The 21,995-nt window shown below is 50.6% G+C and overlaps 1 protein-coding gene across 1 annotated transcript in view; it reads right to left on the bottom strand.

The window, feature by feature from the left end:
* The window catches only part of sema3c (sema domain, immunoglobulin domain (Ig), short basic domain, secreted, (semaphorin) 3C), a 37,433-nt gene extending 18,430 nt beyond the window's left edge, over window positions 1–19,003 (bottom strand). The window contains exons 1-3 of the mRNA XM_086146316.1: window positions 18,864–19,003; window positions 13,957–14,118; window positions 483–643 (exon numbers count right to left, since the gene is read on the bottom strand). Of these exons, the coding sequence (XP_086002442.1) occupies window positions 483–643; window positions 13,957–14,071 (276 nt within the window). The 5' untranslated portion in view covers window positions 14,072–14,118; window positions 18,864–19,003. The remainder of the gene's footprint in view (window positions 1–482; window positions 644–13,956; window positions 14,119–18,863) is intronic.
* Between the last annotated feature and the right edge of the window lie 2,992 nt (window positions 19,004–21,995).

The following is a 21,995-nucleotide window of genomic DNA, read 5'->3' as shown; positions in this document are numbered from 1 at the left end:
ACGATATCCTGTCAGCGCACCCTTGAATTAAAGGGGGAAAATTGGATACGGAAGAGGCTGAATGTTTAATGGGAGTTAGCGACGGGAGCCAGCTACTGTCTAGTAAGGGAGGGGGGGCTGAAATGCCTGGAGAGGTCCTCAAAGGTCTCGTCCAAATGAATATATCAAGCAATTGAGCGGGGAGAAGTGGATGCGGTGCAGCGTCCCCTCGGGGGCGAAGCTCTACGTTCTCCCATCTGTTTATGCACTTCACGCTTGTCAATTACGCTGCAGATAACTCCAGCGCCTCCGCACGCCCAACCAGTTATCAGGGGGTCACGGTATTTCACGGCTCTTTCGAATAACGCCCGAATTATTCGAATCGTTGCGATTTGCATATAATTGCAGGGATGATTGCAGAGCCCCGGCGGCTTAATTTGACTCTTTTCCTGTTTATATTTAAGAGGAAAGAGATAATGGTCGCACGGTGACCGTCCGCTGACCTTCAGCGTGCCGTGGGTGATGTTGTTGATGTCCATGGAGAGGACGTGGTCCTTGCAGCCCACGTACATCCGGTCCTGGTCCTCGTTCATCTGCAGAATCCTGTAGTCCATGGGCTTATCGGACAAGCTGTAGTGCTCAAAGGACTGGGAGGCCTGCAGGTCTGAGAGACGGGGAAAGGGAGGAGGCTTTGAAAAACATGAGAAAACAATAATCTGCTTGTTTTATTTATATTCCGGCAAAAAAGGAAAAGATGATACATTTGAAACCGGAGCGAAACAAGAGAAGGCGCCGCGCGCCAAGCGCAATAAAAGCAAAACTCCGTCAACTTGACTTCAGGTTTTCTCGAAGCTCAGGAGGCAAGTCGCCGCGCCATGTAGCGCGGGGTGTCGTCGGCGTACGAGTGTTTTTGTTTTATGGGCGTCGTACTTAAAAACACATTCGGAGGATAAACAGAGTTGGTGGAACGTTTGGATCCCGGCCGTCGCCGACTGATTCACGAGCGAGGAAGTCGTGACTCAGTCGGAAAAGTTTCGGGGACGAGCCGAGCGGTTGGCCGGCGCGAGACGGCGGAAGGGCGGCGGCTAAAGGGAGCATGCCGAACACCTGAGCCGGAGCTCCGGGAGCCGTGGATCACGCCGGACGAGCGTCAGCGAGGCGCTTGATTTGTTTTTCCGTTTGTTTTATTATGTTTAAAAAGTTCCAGTTCTCTCCGGTTGTTTGGGAGGAGGCCACCGGGAGGTTTTTCCCCTGGAACTCGAGGAGAGGCTTCGGGAGCTGCTAGCCAAAAGATGATGTCTGCATCTCTATCGGTTGGCGAACTGCACCTTTAAGGAAGCTCAAAACCTGAAACCGAAGCCGTTGCGGTTTCCAAACCACGTCCAGGTGACACCAGACCTCCGCCTTCCGTCAAACTCCATCAGCTTTGAAGCCCGAGGTCTTTTATTTGGAGGACCAACGTCCTTCCTGAGCCTACAGGATCATGTCTTTTTTCCAGAGATGCTACGTATCCAGAGTCCAGAGTCGAGAACCGGATGAAACAAATGAACGTCTGCCGGTACAAATTACGAAAAATTTGCCGAAATGGCGTCGGCGTTCATCGAAAGCGGAAACCGGGATCTGGAGAAGCGCGTATTTGTTCGAGGGTTTCTCGTTTCGTCTTGGGATGTCCAACGCAGTCCGGTCCAAGCCGTACATCACGCGGTGGACTCACAGAAACAGATAAAATGGTCTTTTCCGCTTCCACCGCACAGTTTTTCAATGGCTGTCACTTTTTTTTTTTTGTCCTTCTTCAGAGCGGACCGGAGATCAGACGCTCCAGAGCCGGTCCAGCATCAAAAAGCAAACCAAAAAGAAAGGCGAAGAGGAAACCAATGGCTCCCCGGAGACCGGAGCGGCGCCAGAACCTGGTTTTCTTGTTAGGTATCGTCCCTCCGCGAGGACGAAGATCCGCTTCCTGTTTGATTTTACCCAAACTCCGCTGTCACTTCCCGTCCCCCCTCCTCCCCCCATCCGACGTGGAGTCGGGGCGCAGCTGCGACGTGGAGGGTCTCCCCGGACATTGTTGGCGGGCGAAGTAAACACTCTTAGACGGTTGGAGATGGAGATGGAGAGCCCTCGGTTACAATCCAAACTCATGCATATTTATCACTTTTCCAATCAGCGCTGAGAGCGGAGGCGGCGTGGATCTATGGAACCCGCGGCTTCCTCCCGTCGCCGACCCTCCGCGAGGCCTCCAGTCAAGGAGCAGGTGGTTCCTGGTCTTCTGGGCTCAGAGTCATGTTTTGGTGAATGTTCTTTTCAATCCGGGGTTTTCAGGCGCCGCCCCTTCGGAGTTAACCACTTCACCGCGTTTCCCACGAGGATTCGCCCTCGCCGTACGCCGTTACCGTGACTCCCAAACAAACCGAACCCTTTTTTCGCCATTTGGGACGGCAGAAGTCCTGAAATGGAAGAGGAGCGACCGAAGGTTCGGCGTCCCTCGGATTGAACCGCCACAGGCCCGACAACCACATCCTGGATTTCACAGATTTCTTCTAACCGCCTGACAAACCTATGAATCAGCCCCTGCGGAGCTTCTCCAAAAATCCAAAAGTTGTATTTCAAACGTGCGTTTCGACAGGAATCTCCGCGGATCAAGACGTTTGCAGATGACATTGTGATTTGCGGTGAGAACAAGGAACAGGTGGAGGAGCGGAACGCTGGAAAGGGGAGGAACGAAGGTCCGTCACGGCAAGACGGAGTAACATGTGTGTGGATGAGAGGAACCCAGGTGGAGATCAAGAAGGTGGAATGGGTGGAGAAAAGATAGAAGAACATCAGCTGGAGGAGACGGTGGCGAGATGATCTACAAACACTGACAACGACCAGAAGACAGGAAGCAGAGCTGGAGGTGGCGGAGATGAAGATGTGGAGGTTCTCTTTGGGAGCGACCAGGATGGAGAGGATCAGGAACGAGTCCATCAGAGGGACGGAACACGCTAGATGTTCTGAAGAGAAGGTCAGGGATGGTTGGGTCGTGGACAGACGAAAAAAATTTGGTCGTTGGACGCTGGATTCGGAGGTCCAGAGGAAGACCAAAGAGAAGATGGATGGACGTCGTGAGAGAGGACATGAAGGTAGTTGGTGTTAGGAAGGAGGATCCAGAAAAATAGAGTTAAATGGAGAAGGTGGACCCTTGACGGGAAAATCCCAAAGGAGAAGAAGATCCTCTTCATGCATACTTAACAAGAGCGCCGCGGGTCAAAAGATACATTTATTTTGGCGGCGACAACCGAGAACCCGCGGTCGAATCCTTCGCACCACATCATCTGCAGACTGATGAGGAACATGTCCTCCTGCCCGACGTGCCAAAAAAAAAAAAAATCTGCGTCCTGTCAAACAGATGAATTTCTGGTGAGAATAAGATAAAGATCTCGTCTGCCTGCCGCTTCAAAGCTCGGGAGATAGCATCGCAGTTAAGATGGCAGCAGAGGCGATATTAGCCTCGGCTCAAAGGGCTTCGTGTTACACGCCACGCTGCGAGAGCCGCAGAGGCTCGCTAAGAGTTAATTAAAAACACAAGGGTTTCAAACCGCGGGGTGAAAATCCATCGCGTGACCTTTCAGAGAACCGAAGCGCGGAAAAAAAAAAAAAAAAAAAAAATCACTTTTGCGCCGACAAAGAGATGCAGGTAATGACTCCGGGCCGCAGAACCTCCGGTCCCGGCGGAGGAAGAATGTAGCTTCGCTGGTCAGCCAGCAGTCAGGAAGCCACAGCTTCTTTTTTTTTTTTTGTTTGTCCTTTTTAAGCTACATAAGAAAACCTGACGTGGAGGGTTAGCTTCTGCTGACGGAGAACGCAGTCGTGGCAAATTTCAGACTATTGAGCGCGCCTGAATATAAGCCGCACCCACGGAATTTGAAAAGAAAGGCCTTATATGCTTATTAGGACGAGGCTAAATGTGTTAGCCTAGCAGGAGAGGTCATCGATCGCTATCTTCATCTTTATCCTTCGCATTGAGGCCACTCCAGTCGTCCAGCGGCCTCAGAATCCCTCCGTCACACACTTCTTAGTCTCTTTTTTTTTTGTTGCTCAGTGTCACTTGTGGAAACCACAAAATAGCCCATAAAATACGTAAATTAGCCGCGGCATTGTTTAAGCTGCAGTGTTCAAAGCCTGTGGAAAAAGCTTATAGTTCAGAAATGATGGTATATGCTACATACATGCTTGAACACACACACACACACACACACACACACACACACACACACACACACACACACACACACATCTCTTGCCCACCATCAGCTGGGAGAGGCTCCAGCAATCAGCTTGTGGTGTTACAGAATGAATGAATGAATGGTGATGATGGATGAATGGATGAAATAAGAATGAATGGATGGATGGACGGATGAATGATGGATTAAGGAATGGATGGATGGACCAACGAATGGATGGATGAATGAATGGATGGATGGATGAGTGATGGAGTAATGGTCAGATGAATGGACGGATGAGAGAATGGATGGAGGAATGAATGAATTGATGGATGGATAGATGATAGATGAATGATGGAAGAATGGACAGATGAATGGATGGATGAATGGATGGATTGGTGGACGGATGGATGGACAGATTAATGCATGAAAAAATGGATGGATGATGGATGGATAAGTGAATGGATGAATGAATTAATGGATGACGGATGGATGTGGGGACATATGAATGACTGGATGGATGAATGAATGACAGATCAACAGACGGATGAATGAATGAATGGACAGATGAATGAGTGACTGGATGAGTGAATGGATGCATGGATGAATGGAAGGATGAAAGATCAATGAATGGATGAATGAATGGATGGATGGACAGATTAATGGATGAATAGCTAGCAGTCATGCTAACTGCGCTAACTGCAAACATACGCGGGGAGCGTGCCGGTGCACGAGTACACCCATGATCTCCTCGCCGTCATGGCAACCGAAGGCGTACTTTCGGCGAACAGGATCACTTGCAGCGCCGGTCCGCCTGTCCATCAGGCTCCGCCCCCTTCCAGAACATTCCCCCGGTGCGTTGACGTGGTGAGACCTTTGTTGAATATTACGATGAACATCAGCGGGGGGGAAACGGGAGATCCCCTCCCCCCCCCGCCCGTCAAGAGGGGCAGCTAAGCGTCGGGGGAGGGGGTGCGGCGTCGCCCTCCCGAGCCCCCGCATACCTTCGGATCCGGTATCTTCTCGCCGCTCCGCTCGCCTTTCCAGCCCTGCAGCTTCCCCCCCCCCCTCCTTTGCGCCCAACATGGCGCCGCGCGCTCGCTAACAAGCCTGTATTCGCAACGCCAAGCGCGGACCGTGACGGTCATCCAGGCTTTCGGTTTGACACAGGCGGGTTTTTATGTTTCGCGGTTGCATCAGGACGTAAAAATCGAAGGGTAAAATTTGGGAGCAGCTGTTTCTGCGCCTCTGACGAAGGAATCATCCGGATCCACACGCCGCCCGTTACCCGAGAGTTTACAAGCATTGCTCTGCGCTGAGATCACGGGTGCAAAGGAGGGGGTCAGGTTAGCGCAGGAGGCTAGCGGGCTAGCGTAGCCGAAACGCCGCCGCTCAGTGGATTCCCCGATGGCGATTGGCCGAGAGATGAAACGACCCGCAGGTGGACCCCGGACCCGCCCCCCCTTTGATTCGGAGCTTTGACCCTCGCCGACCCCTTTGGTTAAAGGTCACAATGAGGGGCGGTCGAGCGGAAGCGGCACTAAACGCCTTTCCGGTCGACGGCGGTCCCTCGGTTCTAAAACGGCGGGTTTTCTTTCCGTCGGCCAATCGGCGGGAGGCGGGCGTTCAGCTCGGCCAATCGGGCTCCTTGACCTTCTTTTATGTCTGCGGGTCGTCTCCGACGTCACCTGTTTTTCCCGTTTGACATTGAATGCATGGTTTCTACTTGACCGGGGAAATAATCTGGGATTAATGTGGATTAAAAACAGGTATTAACATAAGTATTATATTAATTATAGTAATTCAGTATTAATAACATTGAATAAACACTGGTTGGGAACACTGCATGGTGAGGAACACAATACAAAGTAATGCGCACAGATTTCCTGGGGAGCTTGTATGTGTGTGTGTGTGTGTGTGTGTGTGTGTGTGTGATGACGCATAACACAAACAAACCTCTTTGTTTTGTTTTCTTTGTTTTATACACCAGATAAGCCTCTCGTTCCCCTGGTGTTTGGTTTACTGAGCAGAATGTCACACACACACACACACACACACACACACACACACACAGGTTCTCTGGAAATCAGGAATCAAACCACCAACCTTCCTATTTATTGACCAGACGCCCTTATAAGGAGTGGAGTGATGCTGTTTTAATGTTTTTTTTTTTTTTTTTTCAAAAAAAGGGGAGGCAAAGTAGAGATTTTTGTCGGAAAGCGTGCGGGAGCGTGGAGGTTAGCTTCTCCTTGAAGCAGCAGCAGCTGTGTGATGACGTGTGCAGTTTGATGGCTTCCAACAGTAGCGCCGCATTAGCTTAGCGGCGGGTAGCGGGCGGGTAGCGGGCAGGAAGCGGGCGCGAATGGTAGCCAGAAGATCCTTCCGCTAAATTGACGTTTTACAAACCGAACCCCTTTCCCTCGCCCGCTAACCGGGTCTCGGGAGCGCGGTGACCCGTTAGCGGGCGCGAACACCGAAGCGCCACCGGGGGTTTCAGCCCGAGAGTCCGGCTTGTGCCAAATCCTGTGGCTCTTTGGCCGGACAAAGCTTGGGGCCCTTCAGTTCTGGTTCTGGATGGCTGCTCTTACCTTCCCTCCCCCCTCCTCGCTCATACTGGGCCTGTAAAAGTCTTCACCGTGGCAACTGACAGCCCTCCAAGAGATGAAAAATGGCTGTTGCCTAAATAGGACAGCGAGAGGCGGCGGCGGCGGCGGCGGGGGGAGGAAAGGGGGGTCCCGCGGTAATGAGCGGCGCTGTATACATATCAAGGACGAGCTAAGGTGTCGTTCCAGCGCGAGCGGACCACCCAGGACGTCCCTCGGAGGCCTGGCAGCCGTGCGACGGTCGGCCCTCGCCGCCGCGCTACGCATTCCCAGCCGTCTCCATCATTCAGGAGGGCAAACGGCGAGCTAACGGCGAGTTGAAGCCGGGAGTCGTGTCGCTAGCGCGCACAAGGAGACGCCATATTGAAATAAAACATGCTAGCGCGCCGTTAGCTTTAAGGGACGCGAGTCCAACGACGCGCATCTTAGCCGAACCCGCGAGCTAAAGGTATTAGCGCGATCGTCCGGCCCCCTTCCCTCCGAACCCGACACCGCCAGCGATCCTTCCATCGCCACGGAGACAACCTCCACTCAACCCCACCTCTCGCCTTTCCACACCAGATACTTTCTCCACCTCCGGCAGCCAGTAAATCTCCGATATTATTGTGGCGCGGGGGGTTCGGACTCACGGGAGTCAGCTGAAGGGAAAAACAACAAACGACAAGTGGGACGCCGGGAAAGCCTTCCCGCCCCCGGGCGCCAACGAGTATCACACCTGTTGCGCCCGCGTCCAACGAAAACTTCGATCCAGATGTTTGAAGGAAATCTTTCCCGGCATGGAAAAGAAATTAGCCGACACGTAGCCGGGGACACGTCGCGCCAATGACGCTTCTGGAGTCCAGACTGGATCTCACCAGCCGGACACCGAACCGTCGGGCCGACCTGGAAGCTGCAACGAACCCTTCCAGGTTTTTGGAGAGAAAATGGAAATTCCATAGTCTGCTTTTTCTAAAAAAAAAAAAAAAACAACTTTCCAGATGGTGGCGCTAACAGTTAGCATCTTTGCAACCACCGCCATTTGGAAAAAGTACGTAATCAGGTATAACATCAAGACGTGGTTCACGCATCAACACGCGCCGCCGACCTATAGCTATGCACAACATGTGTGTGTGTGTGTGTGTGTGTGTGTGTCGACAGCTCTGACAGACCCTCTGCCTCGTCCTGCCAAGAACCCGCCGTAATCATGGAAGATCACAGATTTCCCTGCGCTGCTTCCTCCCCGCACGCACCGGCGGAAAGAGGAGGTTTTAATGCAAACCAGGACGGCGAGGATCAGCCGGGGGTCGCAGACGTCCTCGCCCTTTGACCTTTGACCTCGCATCCGACGCCGACACAGCGGGATCTATCGTCGGGTCGACGGCTGACTTCCTCCGGCCTCCCGGGGATCCCCCGCTGCTAAATGTCTGATTTACCCAAAATCAAGTTAAGAGCTATTTTGGTGCTAAGATGAAAATCACACACATTATAATGACTGACGGCTCACGAGGGTCTTCATGTTTGAATGTTTTTATCACATTTTTACTATATAATCTAATATTATGATATATTTGTATATATTATTTTTCATATTTTTTATATTATTTTGAATTATATATTTTAATAATTATTTTATTTATACTTTATTAAGCATGAGATTCTTCATGTTTGAATGTTTTATCACATTTTTATGATATAATATGATATCATGGTTTATTTCTATATATTATTTTCTATATTTTTTATATTATTTTAAATTATATATTTAATGATTATTTTATTTATACTTTATTAAGCATGAGATTCTTCATGTTCGAATGTTTTATCACATTTTTACTATATAATCTAATATTATGATATATTTGTATATATTATTGTTCACATTTTTTATATGATTTCAAATTATATATTTTAATAATTATTTTATTTTTACTTTATTAAGCATGAGATTCTTCATGTTTGAATGTTTTATCACATTTTTATTATATAATATAATATTATGGTTTATTTGTATATATTATTTTCTATGTTTTTTATATTATTTTAAATTATATATTTAATAGTTATTTTATTTATACTTTATTAAGCATGAGATTCTTGATGTTTGAATGTTTTTATCATATTTTTATTATATATTATAATATTATGATATATTTGTATATATTATATTTTATATTTTTTATATTATTTTAAATTATACATTTTAATGATTATATTTTTTATACTTTATTAAGCATGAGATTCTTCATGTTTGAATGTTTTTATCACATTTTTATTATATAATATAATATTATGACATATTTGTATATATTATTTTTTGTATTATTTTAAATAATATATTTTTAAAGATTATTTTTTTATACTTCATTAAGCATGATATTCTTAATGTTAGAATGTTTTTATCACATTTTTATTATATAATATCATGATATATTTGTGTATATTATGTTTTCTATTTTTTATATTATTTTAAATTATATTTTTATCTATCTATTTTTTTTATACTTTATTAAGCACGCCTTAATCAGCTTTAATCACATGATAGCCATCCTGCTAAAATAGGTCAGATAAAGCGTAATAATTTGTGTTTTTGCAGCCATTTTGTCTGGTTTGGAGGCCCTGAGAAGAAGAGGAGGCAGAGATGGAGATGTTGGCAGTTCCTCTTTTGGAGTGAGGAGGATGGAGAGGATCAGGGAGGAGATGGTAGATGTTCTGGAGATACAAGTCAGAACCTCAGAAGTCAGAAGAGATGGTTTGGACACGGACAAACATGGACATCTGGGTGGAGGAACGCTGATGTTGGAGGAGGTCCAGAAGAAGACCGGATAGCGGAGGGGTTGGAAGAAAGCTAAACGGCTAACACTTGTTATTGTATGTAGCTATGATACAAAATGCTAACGGATATAAACAATCAGTCAGAGGGGGGATTGACGCTGCGCGATGCAGAATGTCTAAATACCGTAAATTATCCAAGTAAACATGATCAAATCCCGCTCAGGCATCTTTTAACGATCTTCATAAAGCCAAACCAAATGAAATCCTGGCAAAGACTAGCGGCGGCAACCAGTCGGTCGGTTTCCAGGGGGTCTTAAAATAACTGCGGCGATCCGGCGCGCCGCATACTTTTAAGCTAACGCCGTCCAAAAAAAAGTTATTTCATCAGGCGAGAAGCTGGAGGAAGCGGCGTCACCGCGCTTTTGAGTAAAACACGTGATTTTTCCCTTTAAAAGCAACGCTCGCGGCGCTCATCGTCGCCCCGCCTCTCGAGGCCTCTTCAAATAAACCCCTCTGACGCGCTGTGTATGTATCTCCAAATTAATATGGCGGCCGAGGGCTGGATGTTCGCCAGCGCCGGCTGAGAGCGCTGATGAGGTTAAATGATCCCGATCATAAACACGGGCCGCGGGACAAACTGCCACCTGCGGCGCTGTGTGGGGGGGGTTGGAAGGGGGTTCCTAATCCAGCCATTCACGGAATGGCATTTCCAGCGGCGGCGGCGCCAGCCGAGCCGCCGCGGCGACATGATGAATGCATTATTTTAAGAGCTCAAGTGGACCGCAATGAGCGCGATGTCGGGCGTTAGCGGTGACCGCGCCGTTAGCGCCAAAACAACGGCAAGGGGGAAACACGGTCCCGACGTTAGCGTGACATTTAGCGTGGAGCCTCATCCGAGTGGATCCGCCACGGTACCTCTTGGCTAAAAACAGACTTCCAGCAGACGTTTCAATCGGAGACAAGGGGATTAGCCGATTACAAACCGGCGCCGTCGTCCGACAACTTCTCCCATGAATAAGTAGAAGAGCCTGGCTAGCGTGACGCCGCGGTTTGCTGGGCAAACAGTCCGAAAAGCGCCGATCCCTCGTCCACCAATGGTCTCTAGGCCTCTTTTGGGCAAAGACTGCAAAGAGTTCACCAAAAATTGAATCGCCACAGCGGAGCGGCTGGCGCCGGGATGAGGCATTAAGGGAAAACTAGTTGTGCGCTCCCTCGCTGTAGCATTTCTTGCGCTAGCTTAGTTTTCCAACCCACCGGAAAAGCAGGTATGGGTTTCACCTCTTGGCTCCGCCTCCACCAAATTACAGAGAACGCAAATTCTGGAGTTTTACAGGTTTCGCCGCAAGCTAACGGGAACTGGCGGTCCCGCGCGAGCACCAGTGAAACTCAAGAATACAACCGATAGCCACAAGCTAGCGTGGCTTTGGCCTCGTCGTGACGCAGATTGCGGAATGCGTGGTGAATCGGGCAGGTTACTGGTGAAGTACACTCACAGGAACAATTATCTCTGATCACGCCGCAGAGCTTTAGACAGCCTCGGAGTAATGAAGGGCTTTCTGCGTTTATTATCACGGGGAAAAGCGTCGCTCTGGAGTTTATTATTCGGGTTAGCTGCATTCTCCACTGTTTATGGTGCGGTTTTTAGCGGCGGCGGCGCTGCGTTTGCAGACGAGCAGCGCAAGGGGAAGAGGAATGTCGGAGGCAGCGACTTCTCGGCGGGACGCGGCGTCTTCAACCGGGAGCCCCGTGAACCTGCTTCAACCCTGGGTTGGATTTCAGCGGCGACACGAGGACGGAAAAAAAAGTGGGCGTAGCGGAGAATATCTCATTTATCTGTTTATTTTCTCAGGTTAGCTAGTTCCAGGGTATGTTAATTAACAGGCTGTACATCTGGGAGCGGAGGATTCCAGACCCGTTCGGCCACCCAGCAGGTGCCTCATCGTCCTCCGGACGTCGCTCGTCTTCGCCGACTCTTCATTCATCTCGGCTGGTTGCTTTGGACCGAGTCCAGACTCCCGGAATTCATCCCCCCGCTCGGACCCGCCGGGTTTACAAGGGAAATGAGCCTCTGCGTCGGGGCGGCCGCTAGCCTCCTTCCATCTGGAAGCGGCCCCTGAGATCGCCGCATCTGAGCGGGGAGTTGAGTTATGGCTCTTATTGCCCTCCTGTGACAGTGATTCCTGGCTCGAAGTCGCCTCTCGGGCCTTTCAAAGTAGCCGGCTATGAAAAGCTAAATTCATTTTGTCCCCGGTTAGCCTTTTGTAGTGGGGAAACCTGACGGACTGCGGGCTGACCTCGAAGGAAGTTGGGTGTTGGAGAAGCCTCGCAGAAGCACAGGAACCATGAAATACTACCTTTGGTTGGACGCCAAAACCTCATGATGGACGGCTCTCGTTTTAAAAAGTCTCAAGAAGGGGTACGCTAATGCTATCCGTGTCCACAGCAGCGATGCTACATCGCTAACGGAGCGAGGGCTCGAGTGTCATCGGAATCTCATAAAGCGTCTCGAGATCAAGACATGGATCAACCTACGTTAGTGTCTAACGTCCCGTGACCCTCGCCTTCTGGCGGCGGTATGCTCGTGACGCAAGCGCAATCCATCATCCTGGACTCGGACTCGGCTCCTTCTCCGCGGGGTCGCCTTTGACCTCGCAAGCTGGTTTACGGATGTCGGAGGACGGAGGGCTGAGTGAATAATGGGCCTCCTGTGGCCGAAAACCCCTAGCGCGGCGGCGACGGGGGGATTTTTATTCCTCTGTTTTCAGTCCCGCGCTTATTTGCAGTCATAATCTAACAACTCGCAGATCCCCCCCCGAGCAGAAACAGGCCGGAATGCGGATCCAGATATGCGCGGAATGGAACCATAATCAGAGCAACGTGGAAGACGGACGGCGAAGAAAAGAACATTGTGGGGCGAAAGTGGCCGCGGACGATCACCTTTGGCCAGAGCACGCCATGTGACCGCCGCCAAGGGCTTACCGGGTCTGGCCCGTCCGCCTGGCTTCGAGGGTACCTCAAAATATCCGCGCAAAGATACACCGCAAGGGAAGAGGGCGCGCAAAACCCAGAGCCAGGATTAAACTTTAACCAGGAACAGATTTGGCAGAGTTGGACGAGCGTTGCTACACCCTGAGGAGGTTTAACTTTCTGCAGACGCGGCAAGGCCATTAACCGTCAGGAACAGAGCTTCACGACCGCAGGTGCGCGTTCGTGCGAGCTGGAAAAACAAGGTCACGTGACTGAAAACATCACGGCGATCCCGTTCGCCGATGACGTATCTGTAGGCTGGGACTGATTACGGCCCGTTTGCGAGGCGTTAATGCGGTCAACACATGCCATCAGCTCCGTCGCGTCCATCGGGCGCAGCGAACGAGCCGCCTCTATAAAAATAGAAGTGGGTGAAAAAAAAAAAAAAAAAAAAAAAGTACAATCACTCTTTCAAGATGTTCACGCGGGTCGTAAATATTCAGCTTCCCTGCGCTAACAAGCCTGGTTTGCACATTCGGCGAGATTGCGGAGCGCCACGGATCGGCGCCGCGTGCTACGCGCGAGCGAATTAGCAATTAGATGACACAAACCATGGGGACGGCCTTCGCCTCCCAGACATCAGGGGTGTTTAACATCCCGCCCAGAGAGCCGGTGATGACACATGGAGTACCTGTAGGCTAGTGCAGTTAGCTAACAGAGCTACGTATCCAGGGATCAGAGTATGTACACTGTTTATACTTTAATTCTTGTGCAGTTTAGAGAGCATACATGGTTGGGGGTCCTCTGGGGAAAATGAACCATCTTGTGACAGTTGCCCTGCTACTGAGCTTTCCCTGAACTCTGCGCTGCACCAAAAGACCCAACGTTCACGGAATGAAGTGTCATCCGTTCATCCGCTCTACATCCTATCCAGCCAATCCCTGCCGTCGCTGGACGAGAGGCTCAGCTCAAGCCGGACCGATCGAACACTGAGCCAAATTCACTCATCCGGACAATGTAGGGTTCTCCGATGAACCTCTTGCGTTTGTTCGGGACACTAAGCACAGAAGCGCCTTGCCAATTACAATATTCAGAAAAGTGACTCATGAAATGGGTCAATAACAGGGTGGGAGACGCCAATCTATCGCCGCTCCTTCAGCTAATGGTACTCATGTGGCCGTGTTTTCGCTCTTCAACCATGAATCCTTTCACAGTGACAATCACGTCAGGTCACGCCAACTGGAAAACAGGTGCTTCTACTTTCAATACCTTTGGGACGGGGATACTAATCGATTCAGACCTTGTAAAGCGATACAACCGGATGGAAGGAACGTTCTGGAGACAAACGAAAACAGATTCGTCGGGGCCGACATCTGCGGAGAAAAACAACCGCGACGCGGAGGCACGCTAATGGCTTACATGCATTTTCTTTTCCCTTTTTTTTTTTTTTTTCCTACCTTCAAAGGAGAGGAAGACTCTGGGCAGCGGCAGCGGGAGCCTGGAGGCCCCGGCGGTGAGGAGGTAGAGGGCCAGCAGGGAGAGCGCGGCGGCCGACCCCTCGGGCCCGACCATGGCTGCGCCGTCCGGGAACCGCGATCAGTCGGCGGAGCCGGTCGTGGCTGTTTGGAGAGGAAATAATGGATCGTGAGGGGACGCCTTCGGATGAAACACGACCGCGGGGAAAAATATCCTCCGCGACAGGAATCCCCCGCCAAAGCAAGTGCGCCGCCTGGTTTTTCGGCGGGGTTAAATATTTGCACAACCTGATACTCATAAAACGGGAGGTGTCGGAGCAGCGTCTGAACGGGAGCGCCGTCCCATCCGGACTCCGAACTCGAGTCCCAAATACCGTAGTCCTCCTTCAGTCGGCCTTCATGGGAACGCAGAAGCCGAGATGTTCCGCGGGGACGGGCCATCGGTCGCTACCTGTCGGCCATTTTTAAAGACCGTTTGGTTGCGGGGTCATACCGCCCCTTGTCGATACCCGATACCCGAAGTACTCATTTCAAAAACCATCCGGGCTTCATCCCGGGGGGAACTTCAAATATTCAGGTCCAACAAGTGACGCACCGACGCGCCTCGCTGCGCCAACTGGATCAACGCAGTGAGATACAATTAGCTCGCTAACAGGAACTAAATCCGTGCCTGAAAATACGGGACTCCCAAAGCAGCCTTTTTGAGCCCCGGATCGAGAGGTTTTCGTCGGCCTTCGGGACCCGAGACGGGTCGGCTTTTGGTTTTCTTAAAATGTTTGCTCGGAAGACATTGTGGTTTTTAAAGTAAAGGCTGAAAATGAGCGGGATCCCCGCCGAGCCGCGCTGTCAACACATTTCCAAAAAAATGCCGATACCAAATGTATTTCGGTTTCCGAAGGAGATTTAAATGTCGTGAACGCGACACTTGCGACCCCGTGGAAGCGACAGAACGGGCCGTTAGCACGGCGTTGACGTTAGCAAGGAGCTTAAGTGACTTTGCGCTCCCTGCTTTCACATCCGGACGACTTGGACCGACATTTTGAGCTCGCAATGAATAAAAGCAATGAAGAATGAACGCAGATTGGTTTTAAACCGGGCTTTAAGACCAAACACTTGCACACTTATGCTTTTTAAAGAATTTGGCCGCAAACACCAGAGCCGGACCTTCAGGAAATCGGAAAATCAACAAACGTAAAAAAAAAAAAGAGAGTCGACTCCTTAAAAAATCTCGCCGATTTCAGAGAAACCACAAGCGCATTGCAGGAAAGTCAGATTTCACGGTTCCGGAGGAAGAAAGTCCGACGGCGGCACGTCAACACGTTCTCGACACGAATCCGTCCACCTGCAGATGCACGTCTTAAATATGGATGAGCTAAATCTGCACAGGCCGAAAGAAACATCCCCCTTCGGCCTCGTCCTGTTCCATAACGGGACGAGGCCGGCTCAATTATTGATGCGAGCAGGTACCGCCGCCGCCGGAGAAGGAAATGCTAGTTTAAAAAAAAAAAAAAAACGCAACCCATCCCCCTTCGACCGAAAAGAAAGAACCCGCGCAAAGAAAAGGTGGATCCCCGCTCTCATGGCTTATAGATGGCGGGATGAAAAATTGATGGCGGGAGACGAGGGCGCGGCGAGATCACCATGAAAGATTCAGTTGGCGGCGCGGCGAACAAACAGGTGGAGCGGCCGCGGGCGAAACGCTAGTACCCATGTAGTCGCGGGGAGGGGTTGGAACACGGCGGGAAGCTCCCGCGGGCCGGCGTGACCGTCGCATCGCAGCCCCTCTGCTGCCGCGACACCGAATCGGTTTGATTCTTAAGACACCGTCTGCAGATCCCCAAAATTAGCCGCTCGGTCGATTAAACCCCAAATCCTCGCCGATTTCTGCGGCCTGGATGGGAAGCGCCAGAAAAAGGGAGCTATTCGGAGGAGACTCGTACCCCTGGCCGCCGCTGTACGGTAAACATTTTACAGCGGGATTTGTTTATTTACCCTGGCTTTATTTGATAGGACCAGACTCAATGTACATCAGCTAATTGGAAGCAGACGTCTGGTGCGAGCGCCCCGGTGTTTACGGCAGACGCTAATCTACCACATCTGCGCCTAGCAAGGGCTTCAAGGAGAAACTAAATAAATTAAAGCAAACAGATTTAAAAGAGGGGGATAAAGTAAGTGCGCCCTGGCTCTGACGCTCCCAAAAATGGATGAGAGTGCTCGGCGGGCGCAAGGTGGCCTTCAAAGCGGTAGGGTTAAGACCGGTTGAGCGATCGGGCGAGGAAAGGTTGGAGATCCTTTTAAGCGAGTCTTTAAAATGATCCCTCGGTACTTCTGCGGATACCAAGAGCCAAACCGCTCACTGGAAAGGAGTTGACCCAAGATGTGGGTTCCAGTTTTAATTTTGTTCATCTTGTAAGTCTTTTTTAAAGACAAAGATACCCGGGAATGTTATTTTTGGTATCAAAGGCCGCTTCAGACCGAAAAATTCCCCGCGCCAAATCCATTTCCTTCACCGAGTAATGGCTTTCTGTTACGGAGCGGTGAACCGGGATGGGCTTCCGTGGGAGGCTTCAGCTCAGGCCCGGACCGGAGACGGCGCAGGTGATGCCGCCGGCCTTTCGAGACGGTCATCAGCAAATCCACAAGAGCGAGACTAATCCTTGCAGGACTGATAACATGTTAGAGACCGCCAGCTCGAGACAGGCGTCACCGAAACATTTTCCAACCATCTGGGAATTTCCCAGATTTGAAAGCTGCATGAGCAAGTAAGAAGATTTGGTTCCACCAAAGTACTGATGTCCTCGTAACCGGGAGGGACTTTAGTCCACCGTTTTCACGACTACGGATGCTGAAACGATGCTCCGCAGAGCAAAGATTCGAAAAGCCTCCGTCAGACTTTCCATGGAGACGGGGAAAACGCAACACCTTGAAAAGAAGCATGTGCACTTCAATCAACTGCCATACCTGGGTGGGTAGACTATAACTCCAGAGTACTCCCGAGTACCCCGGAGCACTCCGGAGTACTCCCTAGTACCCCATAGTACTCCAGAGTACTCCCAAGTACTCCAGAGTACTCGGGGGTACTCCGGGGTACTCCGGAGTACTTGGAACGGCGTGGCGGCTGGTGTAGATTCCCCTGGAATTGCCACTCCTTGCAGCTCAGGGTCGCTCCTAGCAGGAACCCCACCTCATCATCGGTCTGTACAGAAACGTCACCGCTCGCCATTGTTGAGCTTTACAGCCGCACTTTTGTCACGCAGAAACAGGAAGCGCTTTCGCTCACCACAAAATCACAGCGCCACCTACTGGCCATCTACTCCTACGGTCGTGAGCAAAACGGCAACCAAATGAATTGCCGTTGTGTTCCGTCGGCACCTCTGGCGGTAACCGGGATGTCGCTTTCCTTTCGTCCTGATGACGAACCGATGATGTAAAATTGGAGCAGAATCATGACAAAGGACTCCTCAGGCGTGTGGATTTTTAAAAATCTGACTTCCACTTTCCCGCGTGTCGTTTCGTCGGCTCGGCTTTGAGGAATGAATCGCGAAAACCCGGCGTCAAATATATAAATAAATCAAATCAGTCCACAGAGCCCTCATTGTCAAACGTCGGTGCACTACAAGCTGGCTCTTGTCGCCGAGCCGCGTCCCCGCCTAATTGTCCATGATTAATTCTCAAAACCGAATCTGACTTTGGGGAACATCTCAGATGCTCCTTTGTGACTCCAATGCCAATCAGGATCATATGATGATCACACTAAACGCTAAGTGGATTAGATGTTTCTCGGGACTCCGCAGGCCGGCGCGAGATGCGTCTGCCAGCGCGGAAATACGAGTCCGGTCAGCGGCGGAGCTGTACTTCGAGTCTGAGGAAACTTAAACCAGTACCGCCAGGGAGGGGGGGGGGGGCGACGGCGACGGCGGACCCCTTCGCTGAATCACCCCGTCGAGAAGCTACACGTGCGCCAATAAATGACGGTCCCGCAGCTGCTCGAGTCGTTGGCCAGGATAGCCATACCCTGACGTCCAGGCAGGTCGGGTTCCCCCCCACCTACCGCCGCAGAAATGTCACTTTTCGCTAGTTGTTTGTCGCCAAGACCGGATATAATGAAAGGTTTCGTTGAGCTCTGGGGAAGAGTCGGAGGATTCCTGCGGCTCTGCCAGGAATCTCTGCGACAGCGGGGAAAGGTCTGGACCGAGGAGGTCAGCCGGGGTGAGCCACATCTCCGACGGGGCGCGATGATACTTGTTTATTGTGAATTCCTCGGGCCTGATGACTTTTCCACGTCCCTTTCTTTTTTCGGAGGCGCCGCCGGAAAGCTAATGTTGATGGAAAGCGTGAAACTCCCTTTCACGGTTTTCTGTCTCAACCACATGGACAAACATGTCAGGGGCCAATCAATTATTTAGCCTTTTTTCGCTCCAGTTGCTCAACGGACAATGAGAAGAAACTCAGATGGTAAACAAGTGGCTGACTTTCTGTTCACACCACACCCTGTCACTCAGTTGTCAGCCGCCGTTACAGCTTCACATTCCCTCGCACGCACCGACGCCAGGGACTCGCTCACGCCCCCGGACTCGGGACACTCGTGAATCCTCGCGGTCGCGTCCGACCGGAGAAACAGCTGAGAACGTCCGAGTTGCGTAACGTCACGTCGGAATCCGGACACAGATTTGACGCCCGAAGAGGGTTACTCCTTCACGCACTTGTATGCTTCCTGGATCCCATTAGAGATACGTGTACCTGACACCGGATAAAACATTAACTCCACCTATCCGCACCAGGACCCTGCACCTGTCAGCCTCTCGACTACCACCTCCCGGTTGCATCCACCGCCGCGAAGAACCGGACCGGAGTCCGCTCTCGGGTCCGGGGGAAGGAGTTGGACTCACCTCCTCCGGGCTTCCTCGGCTCCTGGTCCCCGAACGACCCCGACCCCGAAGCGGACCCCGAAAAAGGCGCTTATCCCCGCGGAGGCGCCCTCTCTCCGGTCTCCTCCGGTGACTCCAGAGGGTGAGAATGCTGCGGTTCCATCTAAAAAGCTCCCAGAGCTCGAATGAGAGAGGAGGAGGAGAGCGAAAAGACAGAGAGGGCTGGTGTCCTATTACACTCTCTCCTCTGAAATCCCCCTCCTCCCCCCTCCGTGACGGTCCTCCCACCCCTTCTTCTGTTAACTAGACAGCAAACAGATCACTTAAACATGTACAGCTCAAAACATCAGAGGTGAAGGACTCCTCACGCACTCCGAGGGGGGAAAAGCCGCAAAGGTCAGACCGATTCAAGGGTGATTCTGATTTTAACCACCGTGTGAGGAGCATTTTTATTCTCGCCTTCGTGACGACGATAGAAAAAGAGAAATAAAAGCAAGCGGAAAATTGAACGTGAGGATCGACATGAGGGAGGGAGTTTCGCGGAGTGAAACGCCTGACGGCTCGGATTATCACGTCCGCGCTAGCGAGTTCTGACGGACGGATCTGTAGTTGGAAGGAATCCGACAAGGCCCGCGACGCTTGGCGGTAGCGCTAACGGTTAACTGATGCTTTGGTAGCCTCGCTAGCTTTCCGAACACATCATCGTCAACTTCCGACGGCGGTGGAGAGAACGCCGACTTCACTTGGTGCCACAGCGTTCGACGATTTAACTTTTTATTAGCATTTCCTTCCAATAACGGGAGGAGCTGCACGAAGGGTTAGCACAAATGTGGTTGCTAATGACGCTGACACAACGCCCAGGATAGCCGTCGCTCCCAGATCTTGATCCTCTACTTGGGCTACCGCTAGGCGACGACTTTGCTAGCTTGGTCGAACCAACCACATCTTAAGAATAGGTTCTAAATGCAAAGAATGACATGATCTTCTTCTCGTCGGCAAATGTAAATGCAGGATATCAAACCAAACAGGAAATCGGTTCTGTATTTTGGGTGTTGGAGGATTTATTGCTAACATCGCCGGCAAAACAGTAACAACAAGACAAAGTGACTTATCGACCCGGCGCTTTGAAAATGTACCGCCGGTGGTTGTAGCCGTCCTGGAGGAAATGTTATAAGCTGAATTTAGCAGATACACACACACACACACACACACACAGAAGCCACATGCTATGTTTGGCTTTCGTACAGCGGTAGCCAATTTGCATGTCCTTAATGGCTAATTTTAACCTTCAAATGGACGGCGGATACCGCCCGCATCCATCGGTCTCGAGGGACAAGCTGAAAGCTTCAAATTTGGCCTTCAAGCGAGCGGCCAGTCGTTGTGAACTTCAGACTAGCTCGCCGCTTATCGTCATCCCTCTGGCCAAAACCGACCCATGTGGTTTGGCCCCAAAAAACAGCTGAGTTATTCTCCGCTCCGTTGCCGACGCGCTCCCTTTCGACTCGGGCGTTTGCTTTCTCGGCTCCCGCCTCCGGGAGCGAAGGATTTCACCGCCGGGACCAGGCGAAGTAATAACGTCCGACACGCTTCGTCCGGACGCGGCCCGTCGGGAAAATAACACGTGGATGTGGTTTTCGGGGCGATGGGGGAAATATCATCTTCAGCCCTTTTTTTTTACCCCCATTCAAAGAAGCCTGCTAGCAAAAACATGCTGAGCGCGCGAAGCTAAAAACAGGGTTTTTTCATTTTTAGCTCGGCTGCGTTTCCACAACCGAAGTCAATAATTAGCGCCTTTTTACGAACGGATGCAAAACAACGGAAGTCAAAAGAAAAGAAAAGAAGGGGTCTCTGATAACGGCATCTGGAAGAGGGTAAACAAATCCCGATTTACACCTCTCCAATTAAAAACGTCCCGCCGGGCTTCTCCCATCGGACGTTGGGAGAAGAATGGAAGGAGGCGGGCGACAGGAGGGGAGATCATAAAGACGAGGCGTATCCTTTTACGATCCCCGGCGGGTAAATGAAGTGGACGAGTGCGTCGGAGCGCTAAGCGCCGAAGCGCAGACAGGTGGAACGTCCGAGCGCAGAAGAGCTAATTAGCCGCCGTGTCTCTGCGGGAAGATCCCGTGCATTCGTTCCACGGGCGTTGGTCTCCGACCCGGTCATCTGAGCGCATTCACAGGTGGCGGCAGTTAGCGTGTGTGTGTGTGTGTGTTGTGCATGCAACGCTCCTTTTTTCTTGCCCACGCACACACACACACAAGCAAGCTCGAACATACCTTTGAACAAGCTATCCCTTATTAGCACGACAGATGTTACACATTTGTCACACCTATTTCAGATGCTCGTGGGGAAGTCAGCAGACCCTCCCGCCCTCCTCTCGTGATTTCACATCTGCAGTTGTGTGTGTGTGTGTGTGTGTGTGTGTGTGTGCTTTGAAGGTTTCTTCATTGCAGCATTGAATGCTAACATGCTAACAGATGTAGTAACAGGCCATATTGCAGGATTTTGAATATCATCTGAATGTATTGTGGTGTCCCTTGTTTGGGACACGGCTGTTTGTGTGTGAGTGTGTGTATGTGTGTGTGTGTGTGTGTGTGTGTGTGTATGTTCTTCGTTGAGTTCATTGTTATAGCATTAATTGCTAACATGCTACCAAGCATGGCCTTATATTTGCATATTGAATATCATTTAAAAGTGATATGTTTAGCTGGGACACGTGTATCCGTGTGTGTGTGTGTGTGTGTGTGTTTGTGTGCGCTTTGAACGTTACTTCATTGCTGCTATTACGTCTGTTAGCATGCTAACAGGCGCAGCAGCAGGCCAGATTGCAGAATTTTGAATATTATCTAAATGTGATGTTTTGGTGTGTCTTGTTAGGGACACGCCTGTGTGTGTATGTGTGCTTGTGTGTGTGTGTGTGTGAGTGTGTGTTGATGGTTACATCATCAAAGTATTTACTGCTAACAAGCATAGCAGCGGGCGATATATCAGTATACTGAATATCAGCTAATGTGATATTTAAGTGTAGCTTTTGTTCGGGACATGTGTGTGTGTGTGTGTGTGTGTGTGTGTGTGTGTGTGTGTGTGTGTGTGTGTGTGTGTGTGTGTGTGTGTGTGTTTGTGTGTGTGTTCTTTGAAGGGTAAATCATC

The sequence above is a fragment of the Fistularia commersonii genome, chromosome 5, assembly GCF_037954325.1.
Source record: "Fistularia commersonii isolate RoL2024-O1a breed Wild chromosome 5, RoL_Fcom_v1.0, whole genome shotgun sequence".
NCBI lineage: Eukaryota > Metazoa > Chordata > Actinopteri > Syngnathiformes > Fistulariidae > Fistularia > Fistularia commersonii.
This window is presented reverse-complemented; position numbering and strand designations above follow the sequence as displayed.